Below are 17,235 nucleotides of genomic sequence, written 5' to 3'. Positions count from 1 at the left end.
GGGAGGACGTGGGATGGTGGGTGCTTGGAGTTACGTGGCAAGCCTGGCTTTATCGTTCAGATTCTAGAAGACTTCAGCTGTAATTGTCTGTTTTAAAATCATGCACTTCTGGAGAAGGAAGTGTACGCCCAGCCGGCCAGCTCCATCCTGCCCAGCGACACTCGGGCACGGGGCTGATGTCTATTTTCGTGCTCTCAGTTCCCTATCCTTTGCTTTTCTTTCTTTCTTTCTTTTTTTTTCAATCCCCCTCAGAGTTCCTACATGCATAAGTTACTTAGATTCAAGCCACTCTGAATCCAGGGATGAGAGCCATCTCTTTTATAAATCATCTCCCTCCAACTCCTCTGTGTCCACTTTGTCCATCCTCTGAATGCAAAACTGACAAATGGAGAATTCGGTCATACTTTGGCTCAACAGAAAATGTAGGCTCCCTCCTCCCTGGCTGCCTGGGGACACCCACCAGGGACCCTACCATCTTTGGCCGAGTGAATGTGTGTGCTAATCTAAGACATCTGGGGAGATATTACACATCTCCAAGCAATATGCTGGCGTCTCACCCCTCACACGTGCTCTTCTGGTTCTATTTCTGGCTGGGATGAGAGGTTCTGTCTTCCATTGGCTCTTCCTGGGCAGCCTCATGCCTGGGCTACCTGCCACTGCTGGCCCACTCAGACTCTCCCAGGCCTCCCTCAACTCCCTGGGCCGCACTGCAGGGACCAGGCAGCCCACAGGCAGAAGGCCTTTGAGATGGCTGGGTCCGTAGTATGGGGCCTGGGAAGAGCTTTGGTGAAATGCTACAGTGCTCAGACTGGGTTGCTTTGCATTCAGCTTGGGGTTCCATTTTAATCTCCCGAATCTCAGCCCACCTCTCAGTTGCCTCTCACCTAAGACTGACTTTGCGCAGTTACAGAGGCCTAGTCACTATGGCAAAAGTATTTCAGACCTCAACTTGCAGCCATCTGTCTGTATTCCAGGCAAGGCTGGGGATTTCTGAGCAGCAGGAGCCTCCTGCTTCTCTTCGCACCTCAGTGTGAGACAGTGAAAGGCACACATGGGTCACTTTCCCATCCACCTGCTGTGGTGGGCAGCCCCTCCAGACGAGGGGCACCGGCCACTGCCTGCTCCCATCCAGACCTGAGGTGGAACAGTGAGCCCCAGATGTGACCAGTGGGGCAAAGGCCATCACTCGGAGCCCTGGGTCAGACTCACTGAGAGGGCCTCGCCCCACTGCCTTCTGGTTATCCCTGCAGCCCAATCCAGGCACGTGGCAGCTACTGCTGGGGGCTCAGCTGACATGAAGTTGCCCAAGCAACCCACCCCCAGAGTCAGCAATCCTTGCGCACCTGGTACAGTGCAGGCTAATGTTGGGGCCTCCTGTGTGTCTGGAAAGAACTGCTGTTACCATTTTAGGGATGATGTGGGGAGAAGCACAGCACCAGTGTGGGGCCAAGTCCCCAGAAGGGACACTACACAGCACCTGGCCCAGTATGTATGGGGGACACAGCAGCTGCCCACCCCAGTGGGCAAGGGCTGGCATCAGAGCCGTAGCCTCTGCAGGGGAGGGAGTGAGTTGGCGTCACGCGCAGAGCATGTGCTCCATTTCACTTTTTTGGTAAGCAGTGTCCCATGATGTCTGCGAGCACCCAGGCTGTCTGGACCGGGGCTTTTCAAACTGTGGGTTGTGAAGGCAACTGAGTGGTGTGTTGGTAAGAAGCATAAACAAATTGAACAGAATGGTTAGAAAACACGTGGGATGGGTGTCTGGTTATAACCCCTCTCTGTGTGCTTGGTGCTGGGCTAGAAGGTAAAGGGCGCCTCTAACAGGGAAGGAATGCTGAAGGTCACAGCCACTGGTCTGCACAGACAGCTGGCCAGGCCTGTGCCTCCTGAGAGCATTCTCTTGCCCTGAGGCCCAGGCATGTCCTTAAGACCATCAAATTCTCAGGACGGGACTGGCTGGGCTTGGCACTGGGGAGCAAGCCCCGGATGTGGCACTCATTCTCTCAAGCTGATGGAGACATCAGGCGGCAGGCAGGTGGGGCTTGGGGACCCCCTCACCCCAGCTGTCTGCCAGCTGGGACAGAACCCCGGGATGCCAAGGTGGCTACTGGGGCCCTGGGTGAGCAATGGGTACCTCGCAGCTGCAGGGGAGGGGCTGGGATGTCTGTGATGGAGATGCAGGCTGCTGCCCATGACAGTGGCCCAGGATGGAGGGGGCGCAGTGGGGGTGACCTTCCCCAGCAGTTTAAACTCACATCTAGCCCACATCAAACCTGCGGAACTGACAGGGAACCACGTGGAGAGAAGGGCAGGAAGGAGCCGCTGGTAAGTGCGCTGGTGGCAGGAAAGCAGGGCTGGGCGGCGAATTGCCTGCCCTGGCCATGAGCCCTCACACCTGTCTCCGTTTGTGGGAGGAAAAAACCGGGCAGCTCAGAGGTGGCCCTTTTCTCTGATGCCACCTCGGCTTGGGTTGTGGCTCAGGCAGTGCAAGCAGCTGCATGTGCCGGTGACACGCCAGCAACAGTTCGGGTGACTTTAAGGGCTTCCCGGCAGGAAAGCAGCTGCCCTTATCTCTCTGGGCAAAGAGAAGTAGAGCTCTGGTCAGCGCGACCTGCGTGCCCACCTCTGCCGTCAGCAGGGCAAGGCATGCTAGAGCCAGCGCTCAGGCTGCTGTGCCCATGGCCAGGGGACACGATGGGGAAAGAGGAGCCAGCAATGACACTGAGCATGGATTTGGGACAGGCTTCTCTCCTCTAACTGGGCTGGCTGTGCCCTCCCATGGCCTAGGGGCGACACAGGACCACTGCTGTAGGGACAAGGCCAGGCCCACACAGCTGAGACAATGCTGCCCTCTTCTGGCCAGTGCTGGGCAGCTCGGATCACTACCCACCAGCCGTCCTGCCTGCAGCTGGGCAACCCAGGCCTGGGCATCTTTAATGGGTGCTGCAGAATGTGCTGAGAGGGGCCACAAGGCACCCCAGCCCAGGAGCCACTCCTGCTGCCACCTAGTCAGGTGGTGGGACAGGGAAGAGGGAAGCAGGTGAGGATGGGTGTCCCAGCTATTTTCCAAATCAGAACCCACTGGAGGCACCCCCAGGACCCTGCCTCACCTCTGCTCCCTGGGCGAGCCTGCTGATGGGCCCAGGGAGCAGGGGAGTGCTCCAAGGCCAGCCCCAGACCAGGCAGTGCGGCACAGGAGTGGGTCCAACTTTGGGTGCACAGCTTCCCAGTGCATTGAAACACGGACAGTGGCACTCCATGGGGGCCCACAGGCAGCGCATCAGCCCTCGGCATCTCTGCCCACCATGGGGACCCTGGTTGCCAAAGCCCAAGCCAGCTCTGGGAGGATGGGCAGTGTATGAGGGCTTGGAAGAGGGTAAGGTCAGGGATAGAGGGTCCCGGCCACGTCTGTGATCACACCCCCTGGTAAGGAAGGTTCTTCTGGGCCCCCAACTAGGAAGGGCCTCCAGTGACCTTAGACAGTGCCCCTTGTGTAAGCATGGGACAAGGATTTACCAGCAAGTGCACCACACTTTGGGGGCCTTGCCTACTTGCCTTAAAAATGAAAACAATATACAGCTAATGGTCTCTTTAGGACAGTGACTTGGTGATGGGGGCTCATGGTGAACCCCAGCAAACACAGAGGGAGGTACCCTGAGAGCCAACCAAGCCCTAAAAAGCCTCACAGTCCTGAACCAGCCCAGTGGGGAGGCCCCAGGGATCTGTGGCCACACCAAGGTCGGTTCCCCACCCTTGGATACATGCAGAGCAAGCAGGGCAGCATTCAGCCAAGAGAAATGGGAAGGGGCCCAAGGAGCTGGCAAGGCATAGAGTGGCCCTCAAAATACTCTTCTCAGCACTTGGGGGAGAGTCTGACGTGCAGCAAGAACCAGAGTGTCTAACTTACTGGCCCCAGTCTACAGGGTGTCGACAGAGGCCGACAAAGGCCATGGCTTTTAGCTCCAGGGAAGCTCCTGGTACTGGAAGGACAGAGAAGTGGGAGGTGGGCCTCGCCGGCCTCACATTCCACCTGGCACACACCCCGAGGACAGTTTGGGGGCTAGAAACATGAGAAAGCAGGCTTCAGAACTCAAGAGCTATCTGTGGCCCTCGCCCTGCTGGGGGCGTTCACCTCCAGTCTCCAGCACGTCAGCTGCTGGAAGATGGGCCTCAGGGCCCGGAGCACAGGTGCGAGAGCACATCCCCACTTGGCTCGGGGCATGGCTGCCGTGCTGCACCCACAAATGGCCACGCAGTGCCAGGCTCCACATAGCACTGCGCTATCACTTCCCAGAGCTGGGTGCTGTACTACCTCCAGTGACGGAGAAGCTGAGGCTAGAGTGTCCACTCTGCTGGAGGGGGGGAGGGCATGTCTGGGACTGGAGGGAGAGGGATGGAAAGAGCTGGTGCCCTCAGCCCCCACGCCAGCAGAGCCTCACTGCCCTGGCCCAGCTCTAGCCCCCACGGAGCCCCATTACTCAATGTTGAAATACCTCTGGGGCATTTTCATGTAACATCAAGGGGTTGAGACCCAGAGTGTAGCACCCCGGTGGGAACATGGAACAGTGTCTCCTCAGAGAGACACTCAGTTTCAGAAAAAATTCTGCACTATGCTCATATTTTGGTTTCACATGATGAAGTATCGTGGCTTTTATGTTGGGATACCAGACTCATTTGTTATTTACTGAACACAGTAGGCACTCGGCAGATAAATTTCAATAAAACAATGGATTATAAACGCCACCAGCAATCTGGCAGTAGCGGTAACCAACAAAACATGTTATTCTAAATGCTGCATAATAAATTGACTACAATAAACTCATAATTATTCTACTGGCTGCATTTCAAAGTTAGCACTAGAAAAATAAAATCACCAATTTGGGCTTGGCATTAACATCTGTAGGATTTCTCAGGTCACTCCTGTTTCTAAAGCTGCAACCAGAAGGTACAGGTGCCACGTGCTGCTCAGGGGTGTTGAGGCCACAGCATCTGGGGCCTGATCTATGCCGTGCCCTCTGTCAGCCAGGCCCCACCCCAGGAACACAGCTGGGACCAGCCCATGAAAATGGAGTGAACACCCTCTTTGGGGCAGATACAGAGGACAGTGGGAAGTAGCCACTTCCTCTGGGGTGTGCCAAGCTCAAAGAGGAGAAAAACTCATGGCCATATGGCCCAGCCACAGAGCCTTCCAGCAGGTCAGAGCTGCCTCAGGATAGCTGGAAACCCTCTGGTATGGCTGGGTCTCTGCCTCTGTCCAGGGACTGGGTCCTCTTGGCCCAGCCAGAATGGGCTGCAGAGTCAAAGAGCATTAGGAAAGGTTCCAGGAAGTGACAGTTCCTGGAGATGCCAGGTAGCCTCTCTCTGGGCCACCAGTGGCTCAGCCATGGCCCAGAGGGCAGGAGCCCCTCCTCTCCTTAGTCTACAGCTGAGCCAAGTTGGATGCAGCCAGCACCCTCCCTAATCCTGCTAGCTCTGTACCCGGGCCACCACCCCCTACCCAACCGCCCACTACCCATGTCAGTACCTTACCCAAACAAGGAGGGAGTCTGTGTGCGCAGGCTTATGAGATGCCCACCCCTTGGATCTGCACGAGAAATTCCATGTAAAAAGATGTCCCTGGTGCCAGGCTCAGGGGAAGCCCCAGGAAGGACACTGCACGCCCTCAGCCCGTGCCAGGAGGGGCACTAGGCACCCTGGAAGGGTGTCCTACTGGCCTGCCTCGATGCGTACTTTGGGTGTCCCCTTTTGCATGCTCTCAACAGGCCCTGTGGGGAGGGCACATCAACTTAGCACCTGTGCTCCTGACATGTTCCTTCTGCTGCCCATGCAGTCCTGAGAGATGTGCGCTGCCTCCACTGACAGAATGCTCAGAGAGGGAGCTCAGTGACTTTGTGTCATCCCAGAAGACTAGGCTGGGCTCCTGCCAACAGTGGCCTGAGCCAGAACATCCCAGCCAGCTACTAACCCTGGGTGAGTGGAGATGGCAGCAGGTCACAGTGCATGGTATGCCCTGTGGCAGGGGTACCCTGGGATTGGGTGGATTTCCAAAAACACTTGGCAGTGACAGCTTAGGACATGGCAAATCTCAGCTCATACCCACTGATGGATGTGGGCTAGGTACCCCCGGGACACAGGCAGAGATGGGCTGCACCTGCATGAGGCTGGGCCCTGGCCTGTGTGCAGGCATCACCAGAACTCAGCTTGGACGCTGGGCCTAGCAGGGCAAGGTGCACGACCCGACAGGAGGCCATGTCCCTGCTGTAGGTAGGCTTATGGGAGCCCTGCCCAGGGCCTCAGCGATAGGAGGGGAAGGTACCAAAGAACAGGGTGGGCCAGTGCAACCTTGTCTGTCAGTCGTTGAGGACAGCAAATGCCTAAGGGCCAAGACAGGGTGGTACTGCAGAGCCTGTGGCCTCAGGGCAGCTCTCAGTAGCTGCACAGCAGCCTGGACTGGCCCTGCCCAACATCCGGGCAGTAGGGAGGACAGGCGGGGAGTGCCAAGTGCCCATAAGCTGAGAAGGGGCCAGTCCAGGGATGCACCTGTGGACCCCTCCCCAGGCACGGGGCAGCCCCCAAGAAAGGTGCGAGCCCTACCCACAAGGGGTCTAGGAACAGGATCCTTAACTGAGCCAACAGGGGAGCATCCCTGGAGGGTTGCAGGCTGAGGGTGCTGCTCACATCTGCTTTGTCATGAGGGCACATCAAACTGTGCTCATAAAGGCCTTGCACACAGCCTTGAGGGTCCAGCACTATACCTCTGACCTCCTGAACTAATGGCCGCTTACGTCAGAGTCCCATGGCTGAGGCTGGCAAGTTTCAGAGGGTGGAAGTTCCCTAGGGGTCTTCCCTTCTCTGGACGGAGGGGCCCTCCCTCTTGGCACTGAGACAGAGGTGTGTGTGTGTGTGTGTGGTGGGTGCTGAGCAGAGAGTGGGGGACAATTCAGGCCTTCCTCTGAGATTGTGCCTCAACACAGGGGCTCCTGCACCCCTCTCCTGGGGCCTCTGGGACCCAGGAGAGGAGGCACAATGCAGGCCAGTGGCCTTGGCAGAGAAAGAGCAGGCCTGGAACCTACTGTGGTCAGCTCTCTTAGGGCAGAGATTGAGTCCCACAGTGGCCCTGTCGTTCACATGCACAGCCAGGGAGCAGGGGCAGCTTGGGGACCGGCTTCACTCACCACATGTCTCCATCCTGGATGGTCCGGTCGTTGGGGGCCCCGGCGTGCCCATAGTGCAGCACAGCTGAGTTCTCACCACTGCGGAGTACCAGACGGAGGTCAATAGCCCATCCTCACCCAACAGGCTGTGGGGCTGGCACCCCATTCCCTGTCCTGCAGGCAGAAGTCAGGGGGTGCTGAACCAGGCCCACTGCCTGAAGTGGGAAGGGGACACAGTGGCCCTGGTGTCCTGCAGCCACAGTGATAGCAGCCAGCCTCTTGGATCACAGAGCCTGCAGAGCTTCCCTGGCTGAGTGACGCTCAGGCTGGAGCCCTGGGGGTGGGCATGTGGGCCTGATGGGGGAGCAAGGGTCTTCGGGCCTGGAGAAGGGACTCTCAGGAAGCCCTTCTTTCCTGGTGGCTGAGGGAGGCCTGGTGCAGAGGCCCAGGGCTGGGTCAGCAGCCACCACGCAGGCCTGCTGGAGCAGGCGACAGGGCCCCCGGGGCCCCTTGCTCCTCTGGTCCAGAGTGCTTCCCTAATGAGAGATGCCTTTAAGGAAAAACAGGACTTTTATGTCTGTCCAAAGGAAAAAAGAAACACCCCACCTGGGTGTAATATTTATGGCCCTGTTCAGGAGTCTCAGGAATCATAAAAGTAGAAATAATGATTTTTCTCTCTATCCACCAGAGAAGAACATTTCCAAAGAGTGAGCTGTTCACATGTATTATTCATGTGCCGAGGACGTGCACAACAGCAGAGCTGCCGGCTCTGTCCTTGCAGGGCCGAGGCCAGCCCCTCTGACCCAAGCGCAGAGCATGGGGGGACTGCATGGGGGGAGACAGGAGATGAGGGGCCACCAAGCGAGGATGTGCTCCTCAAGGACACGCAGACATGCAGACACACCAACGTGCAGAGCTGTGCACACCCCTGAAGACCACATCTGGCCACATTCATGGTCATTTCTACCCTGTGCCAAGCATACTTGGTCACATGCAGGTGACATGCACAAAACTCCTGCCCCCAGTAGCAATGTGCCACACACAAAGACGCCTACAGTGACACTTCTCACCACAGAGGCCCAGTCCAATCCATGCTGGGGTGTTCCCCACACAGCCACACCGACTGCCACGCACATGCAGACACAGACACACACATACGCTCTGCTGCACTGACAGCCCCTTCTATTTGTGTGACGCAGGAGCTGTCACAACTTGCTGGGCATGTGCCTGTGTAGAGGGGGTGAGGAGGGCCGGCAGCAACCCAGGAGGAGAAGCCACCAGGAGATGGGATGGGAAGGCATGGCAGTAGACAGGTCGGCTCCCTCCTTCACCCTGGAGCCTTAGGGGACTGTGATTTCTAAGCTTAGGTAGGCACAGGTGCGGCATGGGAGTGATGAGGTGCATCTAAGCTGGTGCATCTCACTTCCCCCAACCTCCTACTGTGATAACCCTCCTCCACCCGCCCCCCACACAGCCAGAAGCCCACTCACCTGCCACAGATGCAGGTGTAGGAGCTGTGGCGCATACCACCCCGCGAGTAGCAGTAGTGCTCAAAGAGGCTGCAGAGGAAGGAAGACACGTCAGGATGGAGTCATGCGAGCATGCTCGCCCCAGTGCAAATTCTCAGGAATCTCCGTGTACCTGCAGGGAGGCCTGAGATTCCCAGCGTGGGACTGTGAGGATTGTAGCCTGGAGCTGAGGGTAGCCACAGTCACAGAAGCACAGAGGTCAGTGTGGAGGGGAGCAAGGCTAGAGCAGCTCACCCCTTCCAATGCCACGGTGCTGCCCAGCCTCCCAAGGCCCATCAGGAGGACAGACCTGGCCCTGTGGGAAGACAGGCTGGGGCAGGGGCTACCCACTTCTGCAGGGCTAGAGGGAGTATCTCCCTGCGATTCCTACATCCAGTGGCCACAACCTGCCCCACAGTGAGGTGCTAGACGCAGTCAGGGAGGAACGTGAGCTCCTCCAGCCCCAGTGCTGGACTCACCTGGGACCCTGTGCCTGACCTTGTGGTGGGGTGTGGGGGAAGGAGGGCAGGAGTCACTGGGCTGGAGGACAGGCCCTCGTGCAGATGGAGCAGGGCAGGGATATCTCCAGGGAGGTGGAGAGAGGCAGGGTCTGGAGGCAGGCCCTGCTTCTCCTGCTTGGGACAAGCAGCAAATTGGCTGACCTCCTGGACAAGCTCCCACCCTGAGCAGCGCAGGCCTGGAGGGAAAGATGAGAGGTGGTAGCCAGCAGCTGGCCCTAGGCCGAGCCCAGAGACAGAGCCAAAGGAGGCTGTCAGGAGCACAGGATGTCAGCAGAAACCTGTAAGCCCAGGAGTGTGAGGAAGGGCAGAGGGTGAGCCAGCCTTGGGAAAGGCCTGGGCCTCATCCCATTTTCCGTGGGGCAGAGCCTGGAGATGGCTGCAGGGGCTGGTGGACCAGATCAGTCACCTCGACACCACATTAGCTGTGCTGAACCCTTGGGAGGACACACTGCCGAGAGCCCTGGAGAGACCAGACCTTGCGTGCCCCCATCATATGCCCCAGGATCTGGGCATGGGGGCTTGCCTTGGCATGAGACTCTGTGCTCCAAGGACCCCGCCCCTTGTAGAAGCCGGCTGGGAAGGGGTCAGTGTGGGGGGAGGCTGCCTTTACCCCCTCCAGTGGGCCCAGCCCTCTGGGGGCCTTGGCTAGAAAGCAGGTCCAGGTGGACCCCACCATAGCCACTGACCATGGGGACAGGCGAGACCAACCACAGGGCTGTGCCACTACCCCCGTCCTGAGGACACCCGGGCATGTTAAGTGGCAATCGCTCCCTGCAGGTCCTAGGCCTGTGTATAGAGGAGTCTAATCTTCCAGGCACTGTAAACATAAATCATGTCTAATTGTCATGATTGGGTATTAAACAGCTGCCATGCAGGAACAGTGCTGCTATATCCTGTTGGCTTTCAGACTTGCTTTATAAACCCTGCAGGATAATCGGGCATCTCTGAGTGAAGTATTTCCTCAACATTAAGGATTTCAAGAACTGCTAGGGAAGCGAGGAAAGCCACACATTCCCCATTCACGCTGCCCCACATTCACAGTGAGAGCACCCAGGTGCTGCCGTCAACTTCCACCTCAGCTCGAGGCCGAGGCCATGGGGCAGCAAGCCCACACACTCTGCGTGTGGCTACGGCCCAGCATGTTCTCCAGTGCAGCCAGCACCCCCATGGATCCCCTGCAGGCAGCCCCCAGCTCTGCAGCACTTCTGCTCCCTGCCTAGACCGCAGGGCCTCAGACACCAGCACTGCACCACAGGCCCACGGGGAGCGGGAGATGCCCAGCATGCCAAGGCGCCGTGGTGCCCCCTTAGTGTTGGCAGGCACAGCCCTGGCCAGACCGAAGCGGGCCCAGGAGGCCACAGGGCCCTTCTCCAGGGGATGGGGACAGGCACATGATCGCAGGCCACACTGGGAACGGCCAGCTTTCGGGAAGACAGGCAGAGGGACAGCAGGTGAACAAACCAGGATGTTCTACAACAGCCCGAGGACAATGGGGCCGGTTGGTTCCCTCCCTGCAGCCAGTCTGAGCAGCAGGCCTTTCCCTACCGTGTAATCCACTCAATACCAACTGCCTTCAGTGTATGCCCTGGCCTTCATTTAAGCAAAAAAGTAATCTAGAGAAAAGGTATGGCTTACAGAAGCACCAAACAGAGAAACAGCTGACCCGGTTTTCACCTGCAAATCGCAGCCCAGCTCCCCGATCCCACACACCCATAAGGAAGGGAAACACCATGTTCAGGAAAGTCACTTTAGAGGGGTTGAATTCCTTCAAATTGGACTTTAGCACCTACTTTTGATTTAAATTGACTCTTCTGACATGACATGAGTACAAACTGGTGCTCTAGTGGCAGTTAACAGGTGGAAGCAATGGGCCCATGTTTTCTGCTCATGTACCTCCGAGGACCCTGTCTGGGACCTGGGGCCTGGGCTGTGGACACACAAAGGCACCCATGTTCTGGGGCAAGCCCAGTAGCTCAGGGGGCCTGTGGAAAGATGAAAGTTGGTATCATTTCTGATTTTCATGGATGGGGCATGAGCAGTGGATGCTCCAAACTGAGCCTCATGCTTGACATGAGGCTCCCACGCCACTCAGTCGGAGCTCAGCGAGCACAGGCCACCAGCCTAGACCGTGGCACCAGAGACGCTGGATCCCCCTAGGTGGCTCACAGACCAAGGTGGCAACAGAAGAACTCTTAATGAAGACCCTTCTAGACCATGGGGAACATGGCAAAGTATGAACCAGGTGAAGGTCCGGCTGACTCTTAACCACAGGGGCTTAACTACTGATTGACACAAGTCTGTGGCCAAATTCATCTCTCAGGCCCCTCTGGAGCCACAGTGAGACGATGGCAGAGTGAGTATCAGGAACCCCCAGCCCCCACCTCCAACACGCGGAGTTACTGCCTAAAATACAGTGAGTAGAGCCAAGTTCACTGGGCAGGAAGGAGAGTGAGGCCGGAAAGGAAGAGGGAACTGTGTGGGAACCTGGAGGCCTTGGCTTTCACTATGTGGGGACAGCAAGGCCTCGGGCACAGAAGAGGCAGGGGACTACAACTGAGACCCCACCCCACGTAAAGTTGGGGTCTGGGCAGGGATGTACCCTCAGCATAAGGGGAGCCTGGGAGAAAATTCACCAGCATCAAAAGATGCAATCGAGCAGTTTGCCCGGGCTCTGTGGAAAAAATAACAAACATTCCCTCAGAATTGATAGCATAGGTCTGTCTTCCATGGGGTTCAGGTTCAAGTGTGAGCTACCTGCATAGTTTGGAAACTCCCAAGGCAGGAAATTAACAGAAAACTTGGTCCCTGTTTGGTGACATCTAAAGCACCTGGGATGAGCAGTTAGACATAAAGCCAAACTGAGCAGCCAAGGTGTGCACATACACACTCATGTGCGCACAGACACACTCATACACACGTACAAGCAGATACATAAAACAGATAGGCACACACAAACAGACATGGACATATACACCTTCCACACACACTGAAGATGAACTCACAATCTGAAAAAGATCAGAAGAGTCAGACACAGCGCGCAGCAGGCTGAGACCCCCCAAAGGACTTGCGGTAACAGAATCATCAGAGACAATACACACATACAAAATAACACCAGTACGAAAACAAACAGGCAGATTTTAGAAAGAACCAAAACAAACTTCTAGAAATGACCAGTCCACCCACAAGAGGATGGCAGACAGGAGATAGGCAGCAGGGATGGGGCCCCAGTGGCCTCTCCGCCTGCTCTTCCGGTCAATCTGTGCCTCTCGGGTGCAGCACAGTGCCATCCTGGGCCTAACTGCTCCTGCTCCCTCCCACTCACCTGGACAGAGGATGGGGTGGGGAGCACCCTGACTAAGCAAAGCCCGCCCCCCTGTCCCCCACAGCAAGAGGAGCTTCCTGATGAGCAGGGGAAAGGGCAGGGGTCTGTCCACAGCCCTGCCCACAGCCTCACGGACGGCCCACTGCTCTGTGGTCCCTGAAGCTCTCTCCCACATGGACATTCCTCTAACACCCTTGCCTATAAATTTCTCCCAGACGAGACACGGGTAGAAAATGCTCTGTATCCAGGCATAAATGAGAACCTTTAAGTAACCTGGGAGAGTCTGTGCTGTGAATAACAGGGTGGATGGAGTTACTGCAGCAACAGAGGGGCAGGGCCATTTGTCAGCACCTGGAGATGACTAATGAGGCAAGGGCAGCAGATTCGGAGACGTAGAAACAGCCCATGGAGCCTGCCTGGGCACAGGGCCCAGTCCCAGCCCTCCGAGGTTTACCATCTGACGAGGAGATAGTCACAGCCCTATAAAAATGTATTAGCTACCCAAGATAACGTCAGAAGGGCTGCCCCAGGCAGCCAGTGTCACCAGGCTATCAGTGCAACTGCTGAGTGCTGGCAGATAGGGAGGTCGGCAGGGGCTGTGGGCGGCACTGGCCACATCATCCTCACTCCAAGCCAGGCTTCAATGCACATCAGGTCCCCAGGAGGCCAAGCCAGGAACAGGAGAATGGAAGGGAAGATGGGCAGGATGGTAGAGGCCACAGGGCTAAGCAGAGGGTCTAGGAGAGCAGGCAGTTGGGACAAATGGTTATAGCACGGGGGCTGAGGCATTCTGAGCTCAGTGCAGGGCCTTCCTAGGCCAGGATGGCAGCCGGCACCCGCCATTCAGACAAGTGTCTCCCACTCTCTCTCCTGGAAAAGGCAGTCCTCCTCACCACCCCCTACTCCCTTAGGCCTGGGGTTCCCCACCCTGTCCCTGTCCCACAGTCCTTGCTCCTGGCCCCGCACCCAGCCTCCTGGGGGCTGCTCAACACTGACGCCAAAGGCAAATCCTGGCTCTGCCCCTTGCCAGTGGTATGACCTCTCCATGCCTTAGTTTCCTCATCTGTAAGATGGGATGAAAACAGTAAGTGATTTAATACATATGAAGTGTGAAGAACAGTGCCGGGCATGTTACTGGCACATTAGGCGTCATCACTGTCACTGTTCAGATGCCTCAAAGGGGGAGTGCACACAGCAGAGACCTGCCCTACAGGCTGTAGGAAAGGAGGCCTGCATTTGACAAACAGCCTCCTGGCTACTCCTTTAAAACCAAAGAGAACACCACATAGACCCGTGGCCCTAATACCCATGGCCCCACGTGCCAGTGCAGACAGGTTCCCCACAGGTGCCCTCAGTCCCATGTGGGCTGACGCACACGCAGCACCACCAGGATAAACACATGTATGGAGTTTCCCTGGACACAGCACGTTTCAGCCCACAGTCCCTTCCCAGGTGCCTCTGCCCTGTTCACAGGCTGACCAGAAGTCTCACGTCCCTGGGGTAGTACCAGGCCTCAGGCAGTGGTAAGAGGGAGGTTCGTGGTATTTGGGGACTGTGTTCGGTGCAGTTGTCACAGCCCTGAGTTACTTTTAATGCCCATTTATCCTATTAATTAATTAATTACTATTTTATTTTCTTAGCAAAAAGGACCATAACCATGTAATGAATGTGATATGTCCTTTGAAGATCCATCTACCTACTAAGGAAAACTCTTGATGGTAAGAAAAACTTGGCTCTGTGGACAAGAGCCCTGAGATTCACCTGGGGACCAAGTGGGAGTGTTTTCCTGTCTCCCCAAAGTGGAGGCAGCAGACAGAGGGGGTTCTAGCCAAACCCAGAGGAGGGGTTTCTACCAGTGGAGTGAGCAGGAGGAAGAGAACACCTCTCGCCTAAAACTGGAAGCTCATGTACAATTACATTTGAGTTCCCAGGGGAGGGCTGGGCGCTGCTCTGCTCACTGACTCTGGGGTAGCCAGGGGGTCATCAGAACACACTCGGCAAGAGAGCCCCCCTTCTATTCTTGTAATGGCTGCCGCACAGGGCGGCTCCAGCTGCCCATCCCAGGCTCTGCCCAAATTCCCAGGCGAGTCCCAGCTTCTGTAACTGAGCTCAGTGTGGGCCTTCAAGCAGGGGTAGAGGGGAGCTGCTCTGCCCCTCTCCTCCAGGTGAAGAAAGACACAGAGCAAGCTAGGGACCCACCAACAAGGCTTTGAGCATGTTTTAAATGAGCAAGTAGCATTCAGTTGGTCTATCACTGAGCTCAGGGCAGGACCTTCTTGGGCCAGGGTGGCAGCCAACACCTGGGGGGCTGATTGAAAGCCTTGGACTAAACTCAGAAGTGCATCGATAAGCCAGTGTTCAGGGCACAGCTGGCACTGAGGGCACCACCAGGATGGCAGCCCATCCGCAGTGGCTGCAGTGACTCTGCCACCGTGGGCACTCTTTCTGCTTGCTGCTCCTTGAGTCTCCTCACTGCTGCCCCCACCTGGTTGGACTTGGAGCAACAACGCCTTTCCACCCAACACTTCCCACGAGGCCAGGCAGCAAGAAATACTGCACAGCCACCTGCAGCCTTCAACGCTTACAGCAGTCCTTCCGGGGAGAAGTGATTTTCCTACTTCGTTGATGAGCAAACTGTGGCTCACAGTGGTGACATGCTCTGCTCAGGTAGCGATCAAGTCTGCGCTCAAGCTGCAATCAAGTCCACACAGGGTTTCTGATCTGAGGCAGGTTTCCAAAGGCTCAGACTGCCAGTGGTGGGGGCTGGACTAGCACCTGCCTCAGCAAGATACTTTTGAGTCCTGCAAATACTGATGGTGGGTGACACTATGCTACACCTCCTAGGGCCCTGGCAGCACATCTGTACACGGGGCCTGCAGAGAGCCAAAGCGGGTCACCAGGACAAACAGCCCCACAGGATGCTGGGCGAGGGTGGGCTGTCTTCAGGTAGTGCCCCAGGAGGGCTGGTGGAAAGAGCTGGTGCTCTGGGAAAGGCCCTGGGATCCAGAGACCCTGGAAGCAGAAAAACCACCAACCACAGGCAAGGACAGCAGCAGAGACAGCAGTGGTCAGGGCAGGAGGTGAGGAGAGACGGCACCTACCCTCTTCTCTCCCCAAGAGCGGCAGTATCAAGGTGTGAGATAATTAGCATTTTAATTGGGTAATTGGGAATTCTACATTGCCTATCTTGTATTAAGCATAACTGAGGACATAACATGACATTCAATTAACAAATATTTCCCTTTATTCTTGATATGCTCGATTAGGCTGAGTTTCCGAGTTCCTCAGTATCGGTTATGGGATATATCCCTATAATCTCTTTAGCTGTCAAAGCCCTGGCCGCACCAAACTGCTAATAAACTTGAATCAACAGATATAGATGAAGCAGATATAAATGGAAGAAACTGTGGAAGTTTTCCGTACAAAGAACAAAACTGAAATCACCCATAATCTGATCCCCAGTGATAACCTCGTCAAATATTTTGTTTGACCATCCTTCTAGGCACTTATTTTTAAGCATAAACAGCTTTTTAAATATTAAAATTGACTGTAAACTTTTTCTTAAGTCACTGAAGTCTGACATACCTACAGAAAAGGAACAAAATCATAAGGACCAGCACAACAATCTGCCACAGAGTGAGCATCCCCATGTGCCTCCCCCCAGTCAACCTGCCCTCCCATGGGCAGCCTGACTTCCACCACAGGTTAGCTTCACCTTTTCTGAACTTTACGTAAATAGAACCAAATAGTATGGTCTCTTTCTGTCTGGTTCTTCCGCTGGTCCACATCATGCTGGTGAAACCCACCCTGGGTGGTAGGCAGCTGTCATTTGCTCATTCTCATTGCTGGTACCATTTCCACAGAGTAAGTGTACCCCAGAGGATTTTTCTATTACTCTGTTGAACATTCCAGTTGTCTCCAGCTTGCACTATCATGAATAGTGCTGCCATGGACATTCTTGTACATTTTTTAGGGCATGTGTGCACCTAGCTCTGCTGAGCATATTGCCAGTAGTGGAAATGCTGTCACAGGATTTTATGTACGCTCAGCTTTACCAGATAAAGCCAAATAACCTTTCCAGATAGTTGTATCGATTTATTCATTGGCTTATAACTTCTTCTGCTTCATACCTGTGCATGGGGCCCAACTGAGCCGAGAAGAGGTCTACAAGGACAAATGGCCCCACCCAGTCCTGGACGAGAACTGGGAGGTCCGGGGGAAAGTCCTTGCTAAAGCAAGAATGTTTTCCTCTGTCAGCAGGTACATGTTTATCCTGTTTTTATTTTTAGCACTGTCACTCTGTCCAGAATCTAACTACTGCTTCCCACGAACAGCACTCATCCCTGGTGCAGGCCACCATACTTTCTTGATGGGTTGATGGTGACAGTGGTGTAGCTGACCTCCACTAAAGCACTTGTCCTGTACAGAGGGTGCCTCAGAGGGCTCCTTGTACAATTTAAGTGCTCAAAGGACTCCTCTGCTCAAACCCAACCCTGACTTCCCATGAGCAACCTGCCTCCCTCCCATCTCTTCTCATCTTCTCAGTTGGTCTCCTTGCTGTTCCCGCGATCAGTGGGCAAGCTGCCACCTCAGGGCACCAGATGAGCCCCAGGCTCTTTACCTGGAATGTCCATCCCAGAGGTCCACAGCTCGTTCTCTCTCCTTCAGGCTTTTCCTCCAGCGTTTCCTGCCCAGGGGCATGTGTTGAGCCCCCTGGACAAACACTGCTC

At 55.7% G+C, this 17,235-nt stretch overlaps 1 protein-coding gene across 5 annotated transcripts in view; it reads right to left on the bottom strand.

Annotated features, from left to right (window-relative positions):
• The window catches only part of PEPD (peptidase D), a 119,152-nt gene that overhangs the window by 15,957 nt on the left and 85,960 nt on the right, over window positions 1-17,235 (bottom strand). For 3 of the 5 annotated variants that reach the window (XM_073225961.1, XM_073225964.1, XM_073225966.1), the window contains 2 exons: window positions 8,645-8,713; window positions 7,176-7,253 (listed from right to left, as the gene is read on the bottom strand). The exons of 1 other annotated variant lie outside the window; for it this stretch is intronic. In XM_073225961.1, coding sequence (XP_073082062.1) covers window positions 7,176-7,253; window positions 8,645-8,713 — 147 coding nt within the window. The remainder of the gene's footprint in view (window positions 1-7,175; window positions 7,254-8,644; window positions 8,714-17,235) is intronic. One more of the 5 variants, XM_073225963.1, reaches the window with a different exon arrangement.

Source organism: Manis javanica, chromosome 17 (genome assembly GCF_040802235.1).
Source record: "Manis javanica isolate MJ-LG chromosome 17, MJ_LKY, whole genome shotgun sequence".
Lineage (NCBI taxonomy): Eukaryota > Metazoa > Chordata > Mammalia > Pholidota > Manidae > Manis > Manis javanica.
The sequence above is the reverse complement of the archived record's forward strand: the minus strand, read 5'-3'. Positions and strand labels throughout refer to the sequence as shown.